General features: G+C 38.9%; 1 protein-coding gene and 2 long non-coding RNA genes across 3 annotated transcripts; 2 read left to right on the top strand and 1 right to left on the bottom strand.

Moving 5' to 3' along the window:
- The first annotated feature begins 3,179 nt into the window (after positions 1-3,179).
- On the top strand, positions 3,180-7,636 carry LOC141389094 (uncharacterized). The gene is made up of 2 exons (XM_073960144.1): positions 3,180-3,379; positions 3,459-7,636. Exon 2 carries the CDS (start codon positions 5,671-5,673, stop codon positions 7,327-7,329), a length of 1,659 nt encoding a protein of 552 aa, XP_073816245.1. The 5' UTR covers positions 3,180-3,379; positions 3,459-5,670; the 3' UTR covers positions 7,330-7,636.
- Positions 7,637-12,984: 5,348 nt separating this feature from the next.
- LOC141389093 (uncharacterized) lies at positions 12,985-14,028 on the bottom strand. Its single transcript, XR_012408985.1, has 2 exons — positions 13,529-14,028; positions 12,985-13,467 (listed from the first exon to the last, which is right to left on the bottom strand). It is a non-coding gene; the product is annotated as an uncharacterized lncRNA (long non-coding RNA).
- A 420-nt stretch (positions 14,029-14,448) lies between these two features.
- On the top strand, positions 14,449-15,722 carry LOC141389092 (uncharacterized). The gene is made up of 2 exons (XR_012408984.1): positions 14,449-14,645; positions 14,725-15,722. It is a non-coding gene; the product is annotated as an uncharacterized lncRNA (long non-coding RNA).
- Positions 15,723-17,347: the final 1,625 nt, after the last annotated feature.

Below are 17,347 nucleotides of genomic sequence, written 5' to 3'. Positions count from 1 at the left end.
AAAGTGGGTTAACCCGGCAAAAAACTGTAGTGTAACTGCACTATAAAACCCTAAACACATCCAATGTTTGAGTAAAGTTTTGTGTCATTCCTGGTAGAAGAATAAAGACAAATTGAAACTTGGCAGCACTTTGTCTTTTATTTATCATACGAGCTTTGTTCCTTTACTTTTTTAATAGCAAAAGTAGCAAAAGAGAGAAGTTCTCTCTTCTCTCAGAAAACTGTGAAAATTGCTCTCAACTCTTATGTTACACGTTGAAACTTTCATACGAAACTTTCCCATTATTTTGGCGTTCTTAGGTCGAGTTCCCCATTACAGCAATTTCATAAAATTACTTTTGTATGGAACTCGATCTATGAACGCCAAAATAATGGGAAAGTTTCGTATGAAAGTTTTAGCGTGTAACATAAGAGCAAGTAACAAGTTTTGCACAAAAGTTGTTACGTGCCACCTGCAGTGGCGCTACGGGGAGGTACCAACTAGCTCAGGGGGCCATCTTCAGGGCGGTCCCAACCCATTCCACCGTAGCCCTAGGGGACGAACAATTATAAATAATGACTACACAACATAAAAAAATAAAACGATCACAAACACGAGGTACACCTAAAACAAGGGAGCTTGGTAGTTCTGCCCCCACACTTCGCCCGCCCATCCTTGACCCTTAAATCCACTTACAAAAACAAACATTATAAGGGCCCCGTTTTCCACCGACACTCACCTCAGGCTATGTTCACCCACTTTCCTCTCATTAACAAAAAAACAATTAGCACGTCATATTGATTTTAAAACATTCAAACAATGGAATCATTTATTACATCTATCATTTTTCTTCCTTAAACCTAACATTTAACCATACATATAACACGTCGATTTATGGAACACTAACTCCGGAAACAATTATAAACGAGTCATTGACTCGGATTACCCTTAATATTTCGTAGAACAAAAAAAAATGATGCCAAATCTGGCCTTTATTACTAATTCATCTATACCTTCCTAACAGAGCTCTTTTAGGGGGTCTTTGGACACATTGATTCGTCCATGCAAAAACCAATCAAACTCTGGATACCAGATTCTACGTAATTTGGGGCAACCCTACACTCGAAATTCAAATTATAATGGGTTAATGTCCCTCACAAAAAAAAAGTTAACTTATTTAGAACACTTAATAGACAGCACTTAACGACACAACTTTACCTAGGTTATACACATAAAACAATAGATTTTCTTTTATAATATTCTGCTTTTTTTTTATAATTTATACTATGAGTTTTTTTTTTAACTCATGATTTTTTTCATTATCAACTTATTAATTTACTTTTTGTCATATCATTTTTCTTTTCAGGTCACAGATGATCAACACGGGCCGTCCAGCAACCCGAGGAAATATTTAACAAGCAAGAAAGTACGTGTTTAGACTAATGTTACCTGGACTTTACATGAATAATTAATACAATGTTTGGTTTTTTTTTCTCTTATGTTTCAGGATTTGCCAAGATTTATCCTGCCCACAATTGGGATGTATGGAGCCAGCTCCTCAGAATTACCAGATTTTCCGGATTTTTGGATAAAAATATCTGACCTCCTCCTTGCAGAGGAGGCCAGCGATTGCCTTATTTTGATTGTTGGCGATATCTTTAAAATAAAAAGAAAACAACGAAACACCACACAACGTTAACATAGCCAACACACAATATTCGTACAAAACCACACTTATGCTAAGTTTACATTTACGAAATCCACTCGATTTCAACTGTCAATTCCATAGCTCAAACGTCAAATGAAATCTCATCTGGATTTCATTTGACGTTTAACCTATGGATTTGACAGTTGAAATCGAGTGGATTTCGTAAATGTAAACCAAGCATTACTTATGTTTGTTAAAGCCCACTGCATGGGATTTAAATAAAACGAAGCAGTCCTCAAATAAAAATTGAATTTATTCCAAATTGTTTTTATTTATCTTTTGGGAAATACACTTTGGCTGTAATAAAAAAAGCCAGTTTTTAAAGCCGGTTGGTTTTTGAGTTCACCCTGAAACACAAGTTGACAAAAAGAGTCAGATTTCTTGGTTATGGCCCTTTTATACCCCCGGGAAAAGCATAGAATTTTAACGCTTTTCATACATTTTTCCATATTTTCCGACATTTATTTCCATTTTCCTATCCACTCAACCTAAGAGACCCTGTAGGTACCCACAGTGTTGTATTCTGCCATACGTTCATTGTTCAGGATTAACTCAGACCATACAACCATGTGCCTGGCATCACCTTTTAGATACCCATTCCATCCGTTAGCATTTCCGCTTAATTTTTCTGTGCGTACCATGTACGCGGAATTGCTGCCATCGTACTTCTTTCTTTTAAAACAATTAAAATAAACATTTAATAAGTGTTGCTGGCCTGGTACAAGAACACTCAGCAAGAAGAAGCATAAAGGCCGTGTGCCAAACATATGGCAAGAAGCCTGTACACCAGGCGGCTCTTATCTTTAGGCCATGCCAAGAAAATATTCTCCATGTATTTCATTCTATTCCATCCGAGAGTGAGAGGCAACAAGCGTAAATAGGGTCAAGCTGCTTTAGGCGACGGCAGTAGGAGGACTTTGCGTTTGGTAAAGGGGCAATAGGAAAAATTTGTTTTCTTTGCGTTTGAATATGCACATGGTGCAAATTAAATGTAAGCCCATTGTAAATTGGATGTGTTGTCTATGTAGTAGCGTGTTCTAGAATGACAGAATGGTTTGCCAGGGCGCACATGATCGAAAAAGGACTGGTCAGGGGTGATTAATTGGGTAGGAGATAATCGACCGCAGGGTTGTATCGAGTGGGGACCTAAAGCAAAAGCGGGCGGAAAACAAGGCGAATTAGATTTCAGGAGATTTATAAATATGGACGTTTACATTGAACAGCACGTTCAAGATCGAAAAGGTTGTAAAATTCATACTATTGTATGCATAGATATTCAATAAAATATAAACTTGGACATATATGAGGGTACTGGTAAAATAATACGATCGCGTATAATCAGGGAAAGAAATAGGAGTGCAGTCATTCGAGCAATCTGATGACCGTTAAATTTCAAAAACCAGATCAGGTGTTAATATAGCATTGCCATTCAATATCCAAAGAATCATCCCTGAAGAAATACGGAAAAAGAAAACGAATGGTTACCGAAAACGTTAGAAGAAAAATCGGTAAAGAAAATGGTGTTGGCTGGAAAATTTGGCTTGTGGCGGGAGAAAAGAGGGCTATAAAAGCCGTCTGGTTGAGAAAATCGTCATTTTGGAGTGGATCGTTACGTTAACCTGTTAAAACAAGAGTGAAAAAATAAAAAGATTATTTTGTATTTGCTGTGTTTTGTGTTTGTATTTAATATCTGTGAGTATTAACAACGGTCGAGGGAAATGAAGTGTGGTGTTTACATCTTTTGTTTGTGTATTTGTTTATATTTTAACAGCCTAAATCATTGGTTTGCGAGTAACACTGGCCTTCATAGCAATTGAAGGGGGCCAGTGTATTTATTTAATTGCTGGAGGAAACATTTTGGTTATTTTGGCTGGAGTTTGTTAGTGGCCCCTTGTGTCTCGCCCGCAAACGTGATTATTCCGTGGCATAGTCTGGTGTGAGTGCGGCAAATAAGTATATGTATCCGTTGGATGGATGATTCTGGTATTTGTGTTGCAACTGCCGTCGAATCGATGTAAACCAATCCATGACCAAGGGGAATCTTGCGACATATTGGAACCTAGAGCGTCTGCCGTCACTGCCGCCATTGGTGCATAAACGGAAAGTGGTGTTGCTACCATTTTTTTGTATTGTGAAATCTGAAACTAGAAAAAAACCCAATTGATTAATGTTTTAACAACAGGTAATACTGTGTCGTACCTTGTGTCGTCTTTATTGAACGTAACGATAATTTGATTCAAGAACATCACCTGAAAGGAAAGAAAATATAAGCTTTTCATTGAATATTCGGCAAATGAGTCAGAAATCTATCAGACAAAGAAATAAGGAAAATAAGGATAGTAATTAGAAAGAGTTAGCGATAAGTAAATTAATAATTAAGTTTTGTACAGGGAATAATACCTAAGGTGAAAAAATATTAGTAGGCGTAGGGCAACAGTAGACTTAACTTTGAGCCTTGTTTTTTTGTATTTTCTAGCGAGCCGTGAGCAGAGGAACGGCAAAAGCAAACTGGTAAGAGAGCTCTTTTAGTGGTTGTGTAGAGTAAAGCGCTTGTGCCGGTAGTGGGCACTAAGAACAAGGAAAAAGCTTAATCCTATTGGAAAGCCTTAGAAATTGAGCCTGAAGTCGTGAGAGATAAGTCTAGGTATTATTCTCCTAATTTGTTCATCAAAAAAAAATTATTGTTCAATTATTGTGTAAGGAAAACAAAGGGAATTTCTATTGAAAATTTAATTTTAATAAATTGTCTAATGTAGTGTTGAAGATTAATTAAGATGTGTTGCTAATTGTTTGTGATTGCGTGGGGAACGCTATGAGGTAAGTGTGGGAAGTTGAGTGTGTGGTTAATGGGGTCCAGGAGAGATTATCGATGAGGACCATCTGGACCATGGTAGGGTGGGCCAGTGTAGGGTCGGGACAGCAAGACCCGTGTGTGGATGTTTTCTCGTAAAGTAAGTAAATGTGAAGGTAGGAAAGAAAATTCACCCTCATTCAATGTTTGTGTGTGAGTCCTGTTTTGGCGGGTTGAGACCCCATGCCGCCTTTGAGATGTCTCAAGCTAGTCTGGTGGCTAAAGCGGACGCCCTAAAAGCACACATAACAGAGATGGCGCCCAAACGAAAAGAAAGATAAATTAGTACCTGATGCGCATTCAAAATGGCGCGGAAACGAAGTCGTTTAAGAACTGTGATGTTAGGAGATAAACAGTGCAATATTACCACCTATGCACCGAGAAATAGACTACTAATGAACTAAGTAATAGACCTAAGGAAACAATTCATAATCTTTATGCAAACTATAATTTCCGTTGCAGCCGAATTTGTGTGTAACAGATTATGTTGTGCAATAATAATTATAGTAGGCAAGAAGGAAATGTTTTCTCAATTTAGCATCGGGGTTGTGCAGTAGCTCAGAGATTCGTTGATGAATAATGATGTATTGCCAATGTCGTATTTGTTTTTTTTTAGTTTTTTTTTTTATAAGCAATAAACCATGAGATAAAGCATGAGATTTACACAGACTTCAGCTTAGGGAAATAAGCAACAGCCAATCGGCTATTTAAGAGATTCAGCGATTGTAGTGTTGTAAGTACCGTGCTATGAGCTTGTTTTTTATATTATTGATGGGAAGATGTCATAGTCAGCGAAGAAGTACATGTTTTAACGTTGTTTTTTTATCTGTTTGGGGAAACATCCATATATCTCTATAGAGAGCACTGTAATGAAAATTCAAGTACAATACCACACCACATCCATACTGCCTCTAAAAGAAAAGCCGTACCCATGCAAATATATGTATGAAGTGTCCTTTAGTAAATTATTGCGTTTATATGTGTTTGTGTAGTTCGTAATATTGAGGTTTAGTAGAATTATTCTTGTTAATCAGCATTTTAATTGAGACTACCGCTCGTTTATCTAAAAATACGATCACTCTTGTCAACTTAGTTGAAAAAAATACCAACATTTTCTGAGAGGCTAGGGGATATGAATTATAACACTAGGTCTAAACAACGAAACAAAAGAGGTAGGCCAGAAACCTTTGATTTCAACAGATCGGTATATTACCCAAGTACTCGTAAACAAAGAAGAATAGGCATCGGGGACGAAATGGCGGAATCGAATCCTAATATGACTCCATACCAATTCATAGACTTGGCCGATTCTATAATCAGACGTGAAAATAACAATATGCCAAATGGGGGAAGTAACCCGGTAATGAATGAGTCAGGTGAACTCTTAAACTCTGAGGTAAGAAGTTTAGTACACGAGGAAGCGGCATCTGTTCAGAAATCCCTGGAGGATAAAGTTAAAAGCTTGGTACAAAATGAGATGTCAGAGGTGAGAAAAATGATTGATAGTTTGACAAGGGGAATGAAAGATCTGTCGGAGGTTGTTCGCGCACAGACCGGGTCTACGGCGACGGTAAATCAACCAATTTCTAATCCAGAGATGGTTAATTCTGCACCTATGCAAATGCCATCAAACGAGGATAACCCCATTACGACATTTACAAATAGTCAACAAACGTCCAATAGAGCGACATTTAGTTCTGCACCTATACAGGTACCAGCCAACAGGGATAATCCTACGATGATAAATACAAATAGTCAACTAACTTCTAACCCGGCGATGGTTAATTCGGTACCGATACAAATGCCAACAACCAGTCGTAACCCCTTGATGACCTACATAAATGGTCTGCCAATTATCCAATATCCTAGTACAAACCCCACACCGGCGGTTAATCAGGGGATAGTGCCAGTGAATGCACCAATGAATGAACTTTTGAGAACTAGGGTGGACAAACTAGGTCTGAATTTTAGTGGAGATCCGAAAGATCTTAGGGTAGCTGATTTTGTATACCGCTTAGAGATCATGAGGGAACAATATGGTATACCATGGGCCGAAGTCCTGCGGGATTTTTCGTTCCTTGTCTCCGGCCAAGCCAGGGAATGGTATTGGTTGTATCGCCGAAACAATATAGGGACTGATTGGGAAGGTTTGAAACTTGCATTGCTTAGTCAGTATCAGACTCCTCAGTCTAAATTCGATCTTCTTCGAGAGTTACTGGAAAGGAAGCAGAGGTACAATGAACCAGTGAACGCTTATTTCCATGAAATGGGGATTTTGCGCTCGAGGTTAATGCAGCCTGTCTCCGATAACGATATGATCAAAATATTGAAAGGTAATATTCGTGAGGACATAAAACGACATGTCTATCAGATGACCATATCGTCTGTTGAACAATTGCGCATAGAGTGTATAGACGCAGAGCGAAACTTCCCGAGGCGTGAAACGAAACCTATGACTGTACCTCAAAGACCAAATAGGCAGGTTAATGAAATCTATGAAGAGGAACAATGTATCAACATCGAGGGCGATGATATTCTGGCGGAAGACAATATTTCAGCAATCCGTTTCCAACAGCAGGCCAAGCCGCAAATTAAGTGCTGGAATTGCCGTGAAAACGGGCACCTTTTCATGGATTGTCCGGCGGAGTACAGAAAGTTATTTTGCTACAAGTGTGGTAAGCCAGACACAGTAACTCCGAAATGCCCGAATTGTCGACAGGGAAACCACAGGAGGGGCGTGGAGAATACAGGGGACCCACGTCCGGCGGAGAACCCTGCGACTCAAAATTAGTACCGGATATATCGGTTAAAATTCTAGCGAGAAAAAAAGGAAACCCCGTGAATAGTAAAGTATACAATACGGAATTTTCTCCAGCTGAGAGACACTATATCCCACTGGAAGTGCGCCAAGAAAATTATAAGAGGACAAGAGAGAGAATTTTTAATTCGGAAATTCATAATATCCCTAAGAAAATTGAACATTTAAGAGAAAAACAAAAACAATGGCGTCAACAAAAGAAATGTTTAGTCGATTCCCTATCAAAAATATCAAAAAGCACAAAAGATCCCAGAGTTTTTGCAAAAGTTAGTATACAAAATAAGAGCATTGAAGGTCTTCTAGATACGGGAGCCTCAGTTAGTTTGTTGGGTCGAGACTGTAGGGAACTAGTGGAGGAATTGGAAATTCCCATCATTCCAATGACCAGCAGGGTTGCCACAGCTGGCGGAAAACAATATATGGTTTTGGGCAAAATACAAGTTTCGGTACAATATCAAAACCAGGAAAAAAGTATGATGTTATTTCTGTGTCCAGAATTGGAACAGCGACTGTACCTTGGTATAGATTTCTGGCGAATCTTTCAACTAGCTCCCGCCGTAGTGGGGGTATCGGAAGTCAACGTTGAAAAGATTACTACAGATATGGCGGAAAAAGACTCGAAGTACAAACTGAACCCGCATGAGTTGACAGAGGATCAAGAAAAGAGACTAAATGAGGTTATAAGTAAGTTCCGTACTTTTGAAAAAGATGGTTTGGGGTGTACAAATCTCGAAAAGCACAGTATAAAACTGATTGAAGGGTCAGAGCCGGTCAAAGACAGGCATTACCCGATGTCTCCAGCTGTCCAGGCAATTACATACCAGGAGGTAGACAATATGTTGGCTTTAAATGTTATAGAAGAAAGCGAAAGCCCCTGGAGCAATCGGACAACGGTCGTACGGAAGCCCGGGAAAAACCGCTTTTGCCTAGATGCCCGGAAGTTGAACAAATTGACGATAAAAGACGCCTACCCACTGCAAAATATTGAGGGAATATTAAGCCGGATTGATGAGACTTATTTTATTAGCAGTGTGGATTTAAAATGCGCATTCTGGCAAATTGAGCTGGACGAAGAGAGCAAATCTTACACCGCCTTTACTGTCCCAGGTCGTCCATTGTATCAATTCCGCGTGATGCCTTTCGGCCTGTGCAATGCCGCACAAAGATTATGCCGTCTGATGGATAAAGTCATTCCCCAACGATTAAAGGAGAATGTCTTTGTATACTTGGACGACCTGTTGATAATATCAGGCGATTTTGACGAGCACCTGCGTCTGCTAAGCGAAGTTGCCGAATGTTTGCAGAAGGCCAATCTCACAATCGGGTTGAAAAAGTCTCAATTTTGTTTTCGACAACTAAAGTATTTAGGGTTTATAGTCGGGGAAGGGGTTTTGCGTACGGATCCAGAAAAGGTAGAAGCAATTCAGAGGATTAAAGTCCCCAAGAATGCTAGGGAGGTTAGAAGTTTTCTTGGTACAGCGGGATGGTACCGCAGATTTATAAAGAATTTCGCTACTATTTCCGCACCCCTCACTGACACTCTTAAAAAGTCAACCAAATTCGCCATGGATGAAAATGCGAAAAAGGCTTTCGAGGACCTCAAAAAGGCATTAACGTCAGCCCCGGTGCTGCGCCATGCGGACTTCTCAAAACGATTTTATATTCAGTGTGACGCATCAGAGTATGGAATCGGTGCTGTTCTCTTTCAGCTGGATAGCGAAGGAGAAGAGCACCCGATTGCCTTCTACTCGCAAAAACTGAATAAATGTCAGCGAAACTACAGCGTCACTGAGAAGGAGTGTCTCGCCGCGCTAATGGCCATAAAACGATTCCGACCTTACGTTGAGCTCATGGAGTTTACCGTAATAACCGATCATGCGAGTTTGCAGTGGCTAATGAGCCTGAAAGACCTTAGTGGTCGGTTAGCTCGTTGGTCATTGCAACTCCAAGGGTACAATTTTAACATCGAGCACCGTAAAGGGAAGGAAAACGTAGTAGCTGACATGCTGTCCCGTATGCCCAACGCTGATGAAATGGACATCGATCAAATTTTTGACTTTGAGACAGTAGAATTTGAGAGTGAAGCCTATAAAGAGCTAAGAGAGGTGGTGGAGAAAAATCAAGAAAGTTTACCTGACCTCAAAATCATGGGCAATATGGTTTTTAAAAAAGGACATGCGTCATACGATCCGGAAACACAAGAGTTTCAATGGAAACTGTGGGTTCCTGAAGCGTTAACGCAAGACTTGATAGAACAAGCCCACAATCCAACCACTTCTGCTCACGGAGGGATCGCAAAAACTTTGTACCGATTAAAAGAAAAATATTACTGGCCTAATATGGCGGTCCAAGTACGTAAATACGTCTCGAATTGTACAACTTGTAAAGAAACGAAACCCACCAATGAAAATACCCAACCAACCATCGGAGAGGAAGTCGTCACCCAACGTCCCTTTCAAAAATTATACGTGGACTTCTTGGGGAAATATCCACGCTCTAAAAGTGGCAACGCGTTTATTTTTATAGTGGTCGACCACTTTAGCAAATTCACCTTTTTAAAGGCAATGCGTGAGGCAACCGCTTCAAATGTGGTTAGGTTCTTAGTAGAAGACATTTTCAGAAAGTTTGGAGTACCTGAGACGATCCATACGGACAACGGGGCACAATTCGTGGCAAAAGCCTTTAGGGAAATGATTGAAACATATGGCATTAATCATCTCCAAACTGCACCGTATGCCCCGCAGTCCAATGCATCGGAACGGGTAAACCAATCTGTTCTTGCAGCCATAAGAGCGTATTTAGAGAACGATCACCGAGATTGGGATCTGTATTTAACAGATATCGAATGTGCTTTAAGAACATCGATACATAGTGCGACTGGTGTCACCCCTTTTTTCGCCTTGTTTGGCTATAGTATGTACACCCATGGGGCGGATTATAGGTTGGCTCGAAAGTTACATTCTCTGTCCGATCATGAGATCGCGAGATTGAATAGAAACGATAGACAGGAACTCATCCGAGCTAAGATAAAAGACAATATGCATAGAGCATTTGAGCAGAGTGCAAAGCGGTATAATGCCAGGGCCAGAACGGTTATTTTTGCCCCAGGACAGGAGGTATTTAAAAGAAATTACGTTCTGAGCGACTTTGGCAAGAATTTCAATGCGAAATTTGCTCGCAAATTCGTAAAATGCCGCATTGTTAAACCAGTTGGCAATAATATGTATGCCATTGAGGATTTAAAAGGGAAATCAATGGGCGTATGTCACGCCAAAGACCTCAAGAGGTAATTCAGCGGCGATATATACAACCGGAAGAGGCTGAAAACAGCGAAATATTCCAGATAAATAATGTTCAGTAGATGGGGGAACTAACTCACCAAACAAAAAAAAAAACACATTATATCCAGACAAAATTGTACAAGAATGTCCGGATTTCCCTCGCAAAATAAATCTAATCAAATGGCAAGCACGGAACATTCACCCCGAGGTATAGTGAGAAGGAATAAGTTGCAACCCTTTGGTGTTTTTTTTTTTACTTTTTTTGGCGTAAATTAAGTGGGAAGTTCAATAGGGTCTACTGAAAATCTCTTCCATAAAATACTTGGCATCATCTAAAACGTGTAATGCAAATTTACAATGTTGTATTCTAAAGTTTGATTCCATTTTACAGGCTTCTTTTGTGTTTTCTAATTTTTTTTAGAAAGATCCTAGTATTCAATGTTTTCACAGACCGTATATTCAATAATAGCAAGGGTGGTTTTGTAAAAGTGGTGATAATTTAGGCATATTTCTCCTATAAATGGACCTTGGTATACACCTTGAGAGCAGGATATGATTTGGTTTCCGAAAATAATAACGACAGGTTCACGCGAGAAACTGAGTTACGTGGTCGCGGGACGATTGCCAATCAACCCGTTTCCGAGACACCATACGTAATGAGGATTAACTCAGTCCTTAAAATTGCGGAGACCCACATAAAAACACATGTGAAATGTACAATGTGGGTAGGGAAAGCTGAAAATTTTTTGTGTAGACATATGCGTCATGTTTAATTTCATACCGTTCATTCATATGTTCGTTTATTCGGACAAATTTTTAAAGTCCAATTAAATAATCCGCCTTGATCCAGATGGAGAGACAAGTCAACACACTTTGTACGTATACGGACTTTCACCAATCCGTATGCCGCCTTGTCTAAAGCATATCTGATTTTCGAATGTATATCCGATTAATTTAACCCTTTGAACCCCGATATTTTTTCCGTAGAGATACAAATATTTTTCATATTTATTATGATTATTGGTAGCAAAATAAGTCCGCTGTGAAAAAAATTCTTAAATTCCTCGTGTTTAGGGAGTTACCAAATGGTGCTTGTTTGCAACATTGTGTTGTAAAAAAATTAACAGTTTGTTATTTTAGTCCTTGTACTATTTTATTATTCATGATGCGGAAAAGCATAAACTGATAAGTTATGTAATTCTAGAGGTAAAAATTATGGAAATGTAATGGAAAATTGGTCTATATTTATCATATAATTCCCGAATTAGCCAATGCGAACGTATGTGTTGGTGTTCATATATATTGAAATGCTCATATTGACATTTGTCAGAATAGAAGCCTTTGAAAAATATTTGCTGTATTATATGCAGACTCTAAACCTGATAATATTGACCTTTAGTCGGTATATACAATTATCGTCGATAATTGAACAGATATTCGCTTGATATCTTTCAGATTCCTAATATGTATATTCACTAAAAAAAAAGTGTCAATCCCCTCTTAATTCAAGTCTAATCTATGAACATTAATATAAATACAACATTTTTCACATGCCCGAATGTGCCAATAACACTTTTTGTATTTCATGGAATACCACTAACCAACATTTTTCTTGACTTCTACTAATCTAACCACTTAATTACCACGAAAGGGCAAGAAGTCAGTCACAGTCATCTTCAGTCTGCATCCAGATAAAGCTTTTAATTTTTCACTGCCCTGTCAGTTTCCTCAAAACTTCAGTGTTTTCAATACATTTTCCTATGGTAAACGTACACATGTCGTAAATTATGCGTATTCACAAATTCCCTCCTCCTAATTTTGTTACTGAGGAGGCATAGGTATTCGTCATACCGAAAGTAGTAAAAATGGAAAAGGGTGAATAATATTTGAGTGGTGAGTAATATTTGATTTCCAAGGTCAACGTCCTACGAACAACCCGTTAATAGAAAGACTAAAATGTACAATAAAGACATCAGTAGATGTGGTGGTGGTTCCGTGTTAAGTAAAACACAGAAAGAAATAAACACCGGGCATCACATATGATATCTCCATATTATTTTGATCACGTTCATCTTTCAATCGATCCGTGAATATTCCCCACTTTTCGGGGCGAAGTATCGTCGTTAGAGTGCACGTACTTAACTATCACCCTTTATAAGTTCAGGTATATAAGATTGATGTCCACCAATGCTACAAGTAGGGTTAAAAAAATAAAAAAAACGCCTGTAGACCCATAGGAGGACCGTGGAATTGGACATGACCGTCCCAATTCAGTAACGAAAATATCCCCTTTTAAAACAGCAAAGCGTTTCGGAGTATCGTTCGAATGAAAATATTCCCAAAAACGTTTAGTAAAAATATCACTTTATTTTTGGTTAAACTGACATTTGGTTACGTTAAAGACTTGTTTTGGAGACGAATAAGTTGTGATTGTGACGACAGTCGGGAAAAAAACATTTCCTGGATGATGCCCATAATTCGTATTTATTCCAATTAACTGTAATAGTCACAAGGAGGGGGGCCACAATCCATAGTGACGGGACAATATGAATATGCATTATCATATATGGGAAACTCCCTCTGCTGTGGAGGGGGTGGCGTATGAAACATGTTATGATTTCTGGGCGCAAACTAAGTTTTCACAACGAAGTTCCCTGGTAGGTACAAACATACACAATACATTGTAAGACACAAAAACAGGACATCACAGCTACCAAGAACAGAGATTTGTACCTGTGGGTCTACAGAATATGGGTTGGGTTGTGTAATTCCGGAATATATCGATGAAATTGCGTCTGAAGTTTCTTCTGAATTGTCCCGAGCCGTCAATCTGTAATGAGCAGTAGCAAGTTAGTTTTCTTTAAATCATATATATAATAAAATGCACGAACCTGCTTGGAACGATTAGAACCGAGAGCCCGGCATGAGACGAGACAGGGGTGGGTGTTCCCCACGTTTGACCAACTTAGTCATGCCATGCACATCAATTTCGCCTGCGAAGTCTTGCCGAACTTGAATGTTTGTTGCTGGCCTGGTACAAGAACACTCAGCAAGAAGAAGCATAAAGGCCGTGTGCCAAACATATGGCAAGAAGCCTGTACACCAGGCGGCTCTTATCTTTAGGCCATGCCAAGAAAATATTCTCCATGTATTTCATTCTATTCCATCCGAGAGTGAGAGGCAACAAGCGTAAATAGGGTCAAGCTGCTTTAGGCGACGGCAGTAGGAGGACTTTGCGTTTGGTAAAGGGGCAATAGGAAAAATTTGTTTTCTTTGCGTTTGAATATGCACATGGTGCAAATTAAATGTAAGCCCATTGTAAATTGGATGTGTTGTCTATGTAGTAGCGTGTTCTAGAATGACAGAATGGTTTGCCAGGGCGCACATGATCGAAAAAGGACTGGTCAGGGGTGATTAATTGGGTAGGAGATAATCGACCGCAGGGTTGTATCGAGTGGGGACCTAAAGCAAAAGCGGGCGGAAAACAAGGCGAATTAGATTTCAGGAGATTTATAAATATGGACGTTTACATTGAACAGCACGTTCAAGATCGAAAAGGTTGTAAAATTCATACTATTGTATGCATAGATATTCAATAAAATATAAACTTGGACATATATGAGGGTACTGGTAAAATAATACGATCGCGTATAATCAGGGAAAGAAATAGGAGTGCAGTCATTCGAGCAATCTGATGACCGTTAAATTTCAAAAACCAGATCAGGTGTTAATATAGCATTGCCATTCAATATCCAAAGAATCATCCCTGAAGAAATACGGAAAAAGAAAACGAATGGTTACCGAAAACGTTAGAAGAAAAATCGGTAAAGAAAATGGTGTTGGCTGGAAAATTTGGCTTGTGGCGGGAGAAAAGAGGGCTATAAAAGCCGTCTGGTTGAGAAAATCGTCATTTTGGAGTGGATCGTTACGTTAACCTGTTAAAACAAGAGTGAAAAAATAAAAAGATTATTTTGTATTTGCTGTGTTTTGTGTTTGTATTTAATATCTGTGAGTATTAACAACGGTCGAGGGAAATGAAGTGTGGTGTTTACATCTTTTGTTTGTGTATTTGTTTATATTTTAACAGCCTAAATCATTGGTTTGCGAGTAACACTGGCCTTCATAGCAATTGAAGGGGGCCAGTGTATTTATTTAATTGCTGGAGGAAACATTTTGGTTATTTTGGCTGGAGTTTGTTAGTGGCCCCTTGTGTCTCGCCCGCAAACGTGATTATTCCGTGGCATAGTCTGGTGTGAGTGCGGCAAATAAGTATATGTATCCGTTGGATGGATGATTCTGGTATTTGTGTTGCAACTGCCGTCGAATCGATGTAAACCAATCCATGACCAAGGGGAATCTTGCGACATATTGGAACCTAGAGCGTCTGCCGTCACTGCCGCCATTGGTGCATAAACGGAAAGTGGTGTTGCTACCATTTTTTTGTATTGTGAAATCTGAAACTAGAAAAAAACCCAATTGATTAATGTTTTAACAACAGGTAATACTGTGTCGTACCTTGTGTCGTCTTTATTGAACGTAACGATAATTTGATTCAAGAACATCACCTGAAAGGAAAGAAAATATAAGCTTTTCATTGAATATTCGGCAAATGAGTCAGAAATCTATCAGACAAAGAAATAAGGAAAATAAGGATAGTAATTAGAAAGAGTTAGCGATAAGTAAATTAATAATTAAGTTTTGTACAGGGAATAATACCTAAGGTGAAAAAATATTAGTAGGCGTAGGGCAACAGTAGACTTAACTTTGAGCCTTGTTTTTTTGTATTTTCTAGCGAGCCGTGAGCAGAGGAACGGCAAAAGCAAACTGGTAAGAGAGCTCTTTTAGTGGTTGTGTAGAGTAAAGCGCTTGTGCCGGTAGTGGGCACTAAGAACAAGGAAAAAGCTTAATCCTATTGGAAAGCCTTAGAAATTGAGCCTGAAGTCGTGAGAGATAAGTCTAGGTATTATTCTCCTAATTTGTTCATCAAAAAAAAATTATTGTTCAATTATTGTGTAAGGAAAACAAAGGGAATTTCTATTGAAAATTTAATTTTAATAAATTGTCTAATGTAGTGTTGAAGATTAATTAAGATGTGTTGCTAATTGTTTGTGATTGCGTGGGGAACGCTATGAGGTAAGTGTGGGAAGTTGAGTGTGTGGTTAATGGGGTCCAGGAGAGATTATCGATGAGGACCATCTGGACCATGGTAGGGTGGGCCAGTGTAGGGTCGGGACAGCAAGACCCGTGTGTGGATGTTTTCTCGTAAAGTAAGTAAATGTGAAGGTAGGAAAGAAAATTCACCCTCATTCAATGTTTGTGTGTGAGTCCTGTTTTGGCGGGTTGAGACCCCATGCCGCCTTTGAGATGTCTCAAGCTAGTCTGGTGGCTAAAGCGGACGCCCTAAAAGCACACATAACATAAGAAGAGCCACGCAACAAAGTAACTCTTATGTTACACGCTGAAACTTTCATACGAAACTTTCCCATTATTTTGGCGTTCCTAGGTCGAGTTCCCCATTACAGTAATTTCATAAAATTACTTTGTTATGGAACTCGATCTATGAACGCCAAAATAATGGGAAAGTTTCGTATGAAAGTTTTAGCGTGTAACATAAGAGTAAAGAAACGAAAAAATAGTAGATCTGGCAGCAAAGTCAAAAAACAAACATGGCTGCTTAAAAAAAAATAACAAACAAAATAAATTTCACTGTTTTAGTTTACTGGGTTACTACATGCCTCACCTCTCTCTCACAAACTGACAATTGTAAATATGGAAATATGCCTAATGTAAATATGGACTAATTTGTATGTTCGGTACTAATTATCTACGAACAATTCTTATTAAAAATTGAATTTTATTTAAAATATTGAAATGTGATACCAAGAAATAAGCGGCCTAGTGAAGAAATAAAGGCCTGCGTACATAAGCTGCTCTGCCTGATTGCCTTGCTTTCCTTCTTCATTTTTGACATAATAAAAATAAAAGAATAAAGAAGGCCGAGGAAATTTCGAACTGGGTTGCCCTTTTCTTTTTTATTCTTTTATCAGAAGTAAGCAAGGTAAGCAGGCTAGGCAGCTTATGTACGCAGGCCTTTAAGGTGTGAACAGAATGAAATACGGCGACGCTCAGTTTCATGTAAAATATTAAAGGCCAAGTACTACCTAATTCATTTAATTAAGATAGTACTTTGGCGGCGTATTTTATTGTGTTTCCACCTTAATGCCTCGGCACATACGGCGCGTTGAGCGTTGCGTTACAACAACCACATGAAAACTTCAAGAACAAACTTGGCATCACTTACACATTTTTCATGTGGTTGTTGTTTTTTTTTAACGCGCAACGCGTCGCACAACGTACCGTATGTGCCGCGGGCTTTAAGCTAAGCAGGAAAATTAAGTTAAAGGCCTCGACACATAAGCGGCTGGCTTTCTGGCTGAAGTCATTTCTGAGAAAGGAATAAAGAAATGTCAGAACCAGCGTACGTAAAAATACTTTAAATAACATTTCCAATCGTTTCGTTTCGTATTTTCCATAGGAACAATACAAAACGAAACATAACCCACGTTGGCCGAGCTCGCTGCTTAGTTTTGTTTTGATTACATTCGTGAGTGCAAACAAAACGAAAAGCGAAAAGTACTCAACTCCACAAGAGCAGATAGAAAACACATGTGAATAAATCAAAAACGTTTGGTGGTTGATAAAATTCACTG

Source organism: Musca autumnalis, unplaced genomic scaffold (assembly GCF_047663935.1).
Source record: "Musca autumnalis isolate F117 unplaced genomic scaffold, ASM4766393v1 scaffold_1, whole genome shotgun sequence".
NCBI classification, from domain to species: domain Eukaryota; kingdom Metazoa; phylum Arthropoda; class Insecta; order Diptera; family Muscidae; genus Musca; species Musca autumnalis.
The sequence above is the reverse complement of the archived record's forward strand: the minus strand, read 5'-3'. Positions and strand labels throughout refer to the sequence as shown.

Excerpts from the sequence above, each read along its gene's own strand:
- LOC141389094 (XM_073960144.1), top strand. The coding sequence starts at position 5,671 with ATGAATTATAACACTAGGTCTAAACAACGAAACAAAAGAGGTAGGCCA.